This window comes from Fulmarus glacialis, unplaced genomic scaffold, assembly GCF_000690835.1.
Source record: "Fulmarus glacialis isolate BGI_N327 unplaced genomic scaffold, ASM69083v1 scaffold40908, whole genome shotgun sequence".
NCBI classification, from domain to species: Eukaryota; Metazoa; Chordata; class Aves; order Procellariiformes; family Procellariidae; genus Fulmarus; species Fulmarus glacialis.
The window spans coordinates 1-8,815 of NW_009227070.1; the positions used below are offsets into that span (position 1 = coordinate 1).

Consider the following 8,815-nt stretch of genomic DNA (forward strand, 5'->3'; position numbering starts at 1 on the left):
CCCTGCGTACGGCCCTGCCGGCGGCGGGGAGCGGGCGGCTTTTGCCATCCCCTTCGGATGGAGGCCCTGGCAGCCTCCTCCGCCCTCCCTGAGGCGCGAAGCTGCAGCAGCAGCGATGTGGAATTACTGGCTCCGTCTCCAAGTTCGCTGCGCCGAGAGCTGGCGAACTGGAGAGGTGTTTTCAGTGTTATTTACAGCCACAGCATATACTGGCTTGTATCTTGCGTCAGGACAGCTGACAGTCATCCCTGAAGAAGTCTGGGTGTGTGGGGAAACAGAATGACTGGAAGCTGAACATCCAAGAAAATTATTACCAAGTTATTACGCTTTGAAGTCTTCACATAGAAAACACGTACCTCTTCAGTTAATCTTGGGACTTGACAGAGGCCCTGGGTATTAACAAAAAGGGGACAGAATCATAACATGCCAAGAAAAAATTACAACGAAATACTTACAGATCCTCGTTTGAGGAGAATCTGGGAATTGGGTTTTCATTTTTTCTTTAGGATACTTAAGAGCACCTTAATCTAGATTAATTAAGAAGACTGAATATACCAATGGGTATGCCAGTCTTCAAAGTAATGATTAAACAGTGGCACAACTATGAAAGAATGTTTGGAAAGAGTCCAGAATATCTGTATTGGCTTGTCTCTACAGTAGGCTATAGCTTTGGTAAAAATAATGTAAGATTACAAACAACGTTATCTAAAAAGTTTTATAAATAAAATTACATCAAAACTAGACCAGTCCATATGATGTCAAATGCATTTTTATTCCCATCTTAAAATGTAGTTGACCTTGTGTTAACAAAACTTTTCAAAGGTCTTTTCTAGATCAAAGGTAAGGTTACTGAGAAAAGCCCTTTATGATTAACTCACTTTGATTGACATTGCAGTCGCAATAATAGGCACAACTCTTCAAGTCCTTCGAGTGGTAAGGGTGGTTCTGAAACTGAAACCACCACATTGCCAACCTTATAAAAATAAAATCTGAGCTAGAGGGATGGAGCTACTTGTATTCTGGGACTTCTTCATAGAGATTGTTCTTTTTCCCTCTCCCTTTGTTGAGTTATTGAGGGAGTTAATACAAAAGGCCAACTGGTGCCATTTGTGAGCTTTGTTAACCTGAGATTACTCACAGTCCCTGAGGAAAAAGACATCTGTAGAAAAGGCTCAAATCTGTGGGGCTTGTAAGAGATCAATGCCTGGAGATCTTGGTTGTGTCTGTTTTCTCAGTTTAGTTTAACTGCTTTTGTGGCACAGAAATATAGACACAAAAGAAAGGATGAATACCTGTGCCTTACCTGCTATTATTTAGGAGGGCATACAGCTTCATAGTTGGGGGCTGGTGGGTGTGTCACCCTACCAAAAGGAATAAAATGAAACTTCCAAGGAAAAGGGGGCGGACCATACAGCAGAGTGATCTAATTATGAAACAATAAAGGAGTATGAGATTAAACCAAATGCTTAACTGTACAGAAATCTACATTCCCCGAAGAAAGAAAAAATACCTGCCAATCAGATAAAGTAAAAAAATGTTTCTAAGTTTCTGCCACTATAGTGCTGAGGACAAGCTGACTTTTAATGCTGAGACATGGAAAAAACATTCCTGTATGGATTGACATCTTCTGTGTGTTACTCACAATGAGGTGTTTTCACTACAGTTGACTGCATCCAGCTGAAAGTGCCAGTCATTCAGCAGTTGTACCACTGGGACTGTGGGCTAGCCTGCTCCAGGATGGTGCTTCAGTAAGTGACTGTTTTGGTTTGAACGGGTGGGAAATCCCATCCCATGGGAGAGGGGTAGTGGGAAGCAACATCCAGGGAGAAGAGGTGTGTTGAAGCAGCTATGAGTTTAACTTAGTTTTATGAGATCCCATATTCTTAGGTACCCTTAGAGAATTACTGCTGCTTGGGCCTGGCACAAGTCTCCAGCAGGAGCAAGGGAAAATATAAACTAAGATGAACTTAAGACCCTTTTGAATAATTGACTGTTTTGGCAGATGCAAAATATCTGATCAGCTCTAAGAACTTTGCAGGTTGGCTAATAAAAAGTTATCCCTCTTTCCTGTTGTTACAATTCAGAACTGATACTTAGCACAGCAATTCACCTAATTCCTTTCTGTGTTTTCAAGTGATGGGTAGGTGTATCCCAATTTATGAGTATATACTACCTCTATCCTGCTGAGCCCCCAGTCTGTGGGATAAGTGTTTTTGTTCAACTTCAAAACAATGCACTATATTTCCCTTTGGGGGTTTTTTTTGTTTGGTTTGGTTTTTCTTTTTTTGAACTAGTAGCTGTCCTGCAAAATCCACAGAGGAACATGAGCTTAGGTGCAGGAGAAATACCTATTTAGATGTCCACTTAGTAGATATGAAGCAGAAGATTTTCATTTCTCTCCATCCCTTCTGCCAAGACGTTAGTCCGTGTGCTGGTAATTTCCCATCTTGACTACTGTAACCTCTGCCTCTTTATTCCCTTTACCTCTTTGCCACTCCAGTCTGCCCAAAACTCAGCTTCCAAGATTAATCTTCTTACCCTGCTGATCTGACCTTGTTTGCCCTGCATCCTCAATTCCAGTCCTTTTTTTTTTTTCCGCCATTTACTTCCATTTGTTTTCTGACTTCCAGAACTCTGTAACTGCCTTTCCCCACCCCTTTGCAACCTGTCCCAAGCTTCCTCCTGACTTCATCTCCCCTTTATTGCCTTTTGTGCCATCAGTGCCTAAGACAAGCTTCCTTTGAATATTTACTGACTTCCTTTACAGTTCCTCCTTTTGAATCAATCTATTGCGTGAAGCAAGTTTTAGTCTTTTAACACTTCTTTCTGTGTTTGCTTTAATTCAGGACAGAGTTCTATACTTGCTCAGTATAGCTTGCCTATTGTACAGCATCTGTGCACTTCTAGCACCGTAAAACAGTCAAGATACCCATACATTTCCAATTAAAAAAAGTCAGCAATAAATCCAGTTAAATATTCCCTACTCCCTTCCCTTCCCTTAAATTTGTGGCTCCTTTGTGGGTTGTTTTTTTTTTTTGTTATTTCTTAGCCAAGCCCATTGTTTCAGTTTTTACGTCCTGTGATGTGGAGGCTTGGGCTACAGCACACATTTTGCTTCTCCTAAGATCTGTGCTTCCCTTCCCCTGCCTTTCCTAATACCATAGGTATCTGAATCATTTGGACAATGATGAATTTCAGAAAGCCATCCAGGAACTCCAGTTAACAAAGAGTATCTGGACTATTGACCTGGCCTACCTAATGCGGCACTTCGGTGTTAAGCATAAATTTTGCACCCAGACGCTTGGAGTGGACAAGGGCTACAAAAATCAGGTTAGTGTTCTTATCTACTGGGAGACAGCAGACAGTTTTAAAAGCCCTGTGTGTCATGCTATAAAAGCTCTGCTGTGTTACTGACAATTTACCACAGTTCCTGTAAACAAGGTTTGCCTATTGCCAAAACTGGCATAAATCAGTTCCAAAGGCGAGGCTAGATATGATCCCACATATTTTTCATCTTTGATTCCGTAATATGAATTTTTTAAAAAGTTTTCATGCAGTGCTCATGAAAGCTTCCAGCCTATTTGACAGCCTTGGAGACTGAAGCCCTCTATTTATCTACAGAACAGGTACAGCCTGGGCAGCAGCAGTGCTAGCTTCCACTTTCCCCACCACCGTGCCTCAGCCCTGACCTGGAAGAACCACCTCTAGAGGTGAGAGGGGAACTTGGCCTCCATGTCCATTGAGAGCTTGGCCTCTTCAAGATTGCCAACAAGGGTGCCAATGAGGGCCTATAGTGGCGATGGCTTTTCTAATGCAAGCTCCTGCCCAGTATGAACCAGACAGGCTTCTTTCATGTAGGCAACTGAATAGCCACTGGATGGAAATTACAACAATAACTGACCAGGAGTGAATTTAAACTTACAATTTAGAGGAGGAATCCTTATCCTCTTACCAGTGAACTAAGGGAGAGCTCTCTTATCCCATAGCCGGATCTCCAACTTATGCAGGCCCTTGCTAGCAGGGATTCTAAGTGGTGGATTACCTAAAGTAAACATCATTCCAGTTCATAACTTCTATTATCTCCACAGTCATTTTACAGGAAGCACTTTGACACAGAAGAGAATCGAGTGAATCAGCTCTTTGCACAAGCCAAAGCCTGCAAGGTGCTGGTGGAGAAGTGGTAAGATTATTGTTTTCTTTTCTTTCTCTTTGGAGATTCTGTGGACCCCATGCTTTTCTTGGAGAAAGAGACTGAAATCAGGCCCTGAGCCTTTTTGTGAATTACAGTCTTTCTACTATACCTGTCTCAAAAAAACCAAAAAGTGGACATCAAGAGTTAATAATGAAGGTTGAGGAAAAATAGTCACGAGACAGAATAAGTGATTTGAAAATGCTGACAGGAGTTGACTATTGTTTATGTTTTCCATTTGATTATCCATTAAGATTACCCAGTAGGGAGTGCCTACAGCACTCTAATGGGCAGCACTCTAATGTGCCTTTGTGGAATTAAGGAGAGTGCTACGTGGGCACACAACCCATTGTTCCCAGAGCTATGCAAACATTATACCTCTCTGTTCCTAGACAGATGCGCAAAGAAAAAGCTAGCATACAAGCTTTTGCCAAGGGGAGGATGAAATAAAGAACCTCTATGAAAGAACTGCAAACCCAGAAGGGGAAAAACTGCAGAATTGTTTCACAACCGACAGTGCTATTCTACATGGGAAATAACTAAGCATCCATGTTCAACTTGAGTTGCATCCCTTTTTATAGTGAAGCTGGATTTGGATCTCTGTTGTCAAAGTGGGTTAAATGATTAGGAGTAAGAAAAGAAGAGAGGGTACAGGGCAGCCACAACAGCATTTGAATGCTGCAATGCAACTTTCATTTAGCAGAATCCTTAAGGGTCCTTTTTAACATATACAGAGTCTGTATGGCACCATCTGTTTAACTAGAGCTGTGACAGGACAGAAGGGACAGTCAGTCCATCTTTAGCGATCTTAAGATCGTGGCCTAGATCAAGGCAGGTGCAGGGGCCGTATCTACCTGTGCAGTACGGAGGCTGGGGCATCAAATTGGAGAAGCGACACTAGAAAAGATTAAAAAGCACATGAGTTCAGTTAGGTAGTGCACACAGCCCGGACATCTGGAACGTATCCAAGGGATGAGTTTCTAATGCATATGGAAGACACCATCTGCCTCAGCAAAGGACAATTTTTAACAGATGAGATATAGGTTATGTTTGGTTAATACTCATTCTCTGTAGGAGGTACTATAGAAATAAAACCTCACGAGCATCAGGTAGTCCAAAATTGCAACTGGGAGAAACATATCCCTGTGTGACAGAGGCAAATTTGGGCATGTCTTAATTTGGTTAGTGACTATACAATCTTTAACCACTCAGTCAATAAAGATTTGGTGCTTCAGAGATGAGATAAGCTTCTGTAAGAGCAGGAGAGAACACTTCACTTACGATTTTCCCACAGCAGAAGTCTCTCAAGTTACTGAATGAGTTGCCAGCTCCTTTAATACTCTTCTCTGGGGCATCTGATACATTCTGAGATTATATTTCTATTACTGCAGAATCCAGAGCTGTTGCTCTGCACTTCAGTAGCAGCAATGAGATCAAAAGGCCTTGAATGACACAGGTTTTGTCAGGCTTTGTCCGTAGCAAAGCTTGCAGGTTTAACAGCAAAAAGCTGTACCTGCGATACAAAAATAACCATGCCAGCTACATGTCATAAGTACTGTCCATCATCACACACGTCATTGTATACCAGTCTCTTACCTAAGCTTGTTAATAAGGATGTCTGATTTTTTTTCTGCAGCACAGTAACTGTTCAAGACATCCAAAACCACCTGTCCCAAGGTCATGTAGCCATTGTCCTAGTGAATGCGGTCCTGCTATTGTGTGATCTTTGCTCAAGTCCCGTCAAATACTGCTGCTTCCTCCCCATTGGACAGAAGTGCTTCTGCAGGAATCCTGACTACCAGGGCCATTTCATTGTGTTATGTGGCTACAACAAAGCCTCAGGGAGTATTTACTACAATAACCCTGCCTATGCTGACCGTGAGTAGCCTGTTCCTTTTGGGTGGATTCTCAGCCACTGCATTACTAACATGTCTGTAATAAAGAGCCACAGCTGGACTTCCCCTAATAGTGTGCATATATTTCAAGCATCACTAGCCAGTTTGTCAGAAGGGGTTTTGCCACATTAATTAAATCAGTGCTGCATTTTGTGCTGTGATTGACTTGAGGCATTGAGGTACATGTTCTGGCAAACTTGTTTGGCTTTCAAATGGGTTAGGGAGAGATGCTGAACTGTTGTTTAGAATATAACAGGATGGCCAATTTAGTACCTATTTACAGCATTACTTCAGTGAGCACTGCCTTTGAGGTGAAAAGATCTACCTGAGTAAAGCTGTAACCCAAGCTAATAAGTCAAGTCTGTATACTAGTTATTTTTCTTTGTAAAGGCTGCTAGACCCAGTGTAAGAGCCTTTCACATTGCTGCATTTTTAGTAACATTTTATTCCTCCTAACAGGAACATGCTGCACCAGCATCAGTAACTTTGAGGAAGCCAGGACAAGTTACGGCACTGATGAAGATATTCTGTTCATTTACACAGACAGCTGACATCCACACCTGATACTTCTGGTCCTTTCCTGTGCAGCCCGCATGGAAGCTGGCTGTTTGTCTCAGGACTCCCCCTGCAGAGACCTTGCTCCTGAATTGCAGTGGGATCTTAAACAAGGGAGGCTTTATAGACATTGATAAAACTATATTGCAATGCTGTCTTTACCTTTTTTTTCCCTGATGATGTATCTGATTTTGCAATTTATGTCTCAGTTTTGTTTTTCTGTTCGTTCCTGCCCCCCCCATTTTCAACATTGCACATTTGACTGGAGTTTTAAAATACAGGTCCAGAGCCTGTTCACTTCGAGCTTATTTTTGAATTAAACACAGGAGAAAAAAAGCACCAAATTTGTGAACTTTAACACTTGGTAATACATGCATAGGTTTAGGTAAACAAAACCAGGAAAAAAAATAGAAAATTTTCTGTTTCCCTCTCTGTCAAAGCATCAAGAGCTGATCTTCATCCTAAATCTAGGGATTTGAGATTCAGCAGAGATTTATGCCACTGCATTGAATTTTGAATCATAGTTATTGGTATTGTTCCCTTGTACTACAAACTCAATCTCTTTCGGCTAAATCCTCTCGGGTGACTGCACAGAGCTCTGTATTGCCCCAAAAGTTTAAGTGAAGATATTTTATTTGTACCTAGAAGTCTTTATTGCTCTTTGCAAAAACCTGTGAACATTATGCCACCCACATGTGCCAGTTTCTGCAGAATCCATTCTAAATACAAACTTTAAACTTACTAATACAGAAAATGATCATCCACACTAATGGTATATGTTTTGTGTGTATATTGTAATATCTGGATTGTAACTAAATGCTGAATAATAATTTGAGCCAAATTTTGCTATTGGTATTAGTTCAGTGACCTTCTAAGAGCTGAAATCACTGTAAAGTTTAAGAAATAGCCATCTATTTCAGATTCATCCATCACCATTTCCTACAAGTCTTGATCTCCAGTCTTGCCTATGTTGAAGTGGGTAGAAAAATCAATACTGATGTAAAGTTAGCAAAATTTTATTTTGCACTTAAGACAGAGATCCCACACCTTTGGCATGGCTTTAGGAAAAGAACTGTTCAAGTTGTGGAACTGCGTGGAATAACAGTAAAAGGACATTGTTATTTAGTGGTGGAAGTAATAAATAGGAATCTACTTTCAGCATGGTAAAAAATTTTTCTAAGACAAAACATTTTCTTTTATCAGTTGTTGACTTACTGAAAAGTATCTGGAAAGTGTTCAATAAGTATGCTCAGTAGAATCAAGAATGCTCCTTTATACAAAGGCTAAAATTGGTAACAGACATTTAAAATGCAGTAGCCTTTAAAAAGTTCCAAACAAAAAGTATGTGACAAGAAATTTTCAGTGTATCAAATTTTGCTTATCACTGATGAAGTTGGAATACATTCTGGCACTTGCAAAATGAGTAAAAATTAGGATGTGATTTGTGAGCAGAACCAGTACATTAGTGCCACCAGCAGAATCCCAGAAAAAAGGTACAAAACCTATTGTAGATAGGTTTGGGACTTACTCCTCCAAAGTAAGTCACCAGAAGGCTACTAATCTGGCAATTTTTGTGTCTTAAGTCCAAATTCATGATGTTTGATTTAGAGAGATTGTAGTAGCTATGTTACTAATTAACAGGTATGTAAACTACAGGTTGATAGAGTACTTCCTTAACCCATGCATTTTCAGATGGGTAGTTCATTCAATACCATTAAACTGCCACGGGATTTATTTTAGAGCAGGCTTGGTTAGCTAAATAAAATCAATTTTTACAAAAGGCTTGTAATTGACATTTAGCCTCTTACTGGTTCAGTTATCCAAATGCGAATCTTGAGCTTATACATAAAACATGAACTTAAGGGCATGCTAAGTGTTCTGAAGTGCACAGACAGGTGTAACAATATTGACTGTTAAATGTGTGGTACCCAGGGATTAAATACTTCAACAAAACTGAAAGATAAAGAAACAAAGCTGTTTAAGCTAATATAAACAAAAGGAGAACTCCACCATTGCAACAGGATCTCTTATAGCTGCCAAATGGAAGATAGCTATGAGAGATGAAAACACAAGGAAGAAGCAAAAGCCAAGTGAAAAGACTGAGTATTTATATGACACAAATTCAGATTAAAAAGCAGCTCACTGTGCAAGCATTCAGAACATCTGCATTTCCTGA

The 8,815-nt window shown here is 40.5% G+C and overlaps 1 protein-coding gene across 1 annotated transcript; it reads left to right on the forward strand.

Annotated features, from left to right (window-relative positions):
- Positions 1–57: 57 nt before the first annotated feature.
- GUCD1 (guanylyl cyclase domain containing 1) lies at positions 58–6,834 on the forward strand. The gene is made up of 6 exons (XM_009583028.1): positions 58–122; positions 1,659–1,748; positions 3,165–3,330; positions 4,089–4,180; positions 5,826–6,067; positions 6,544–6,834. The coding sequence occupies exons 1-6, from the start codon at positions 58–60 to the stop codon at positions 6,633–6,635; spliced, it is 747 nt and encodes a 248-aa protein (XP_009581323.1). The 3' UTR covers positions 6,636–6,834.
- Positions 6,835–8,815: the final 1,981 nt, after the last annotated feature.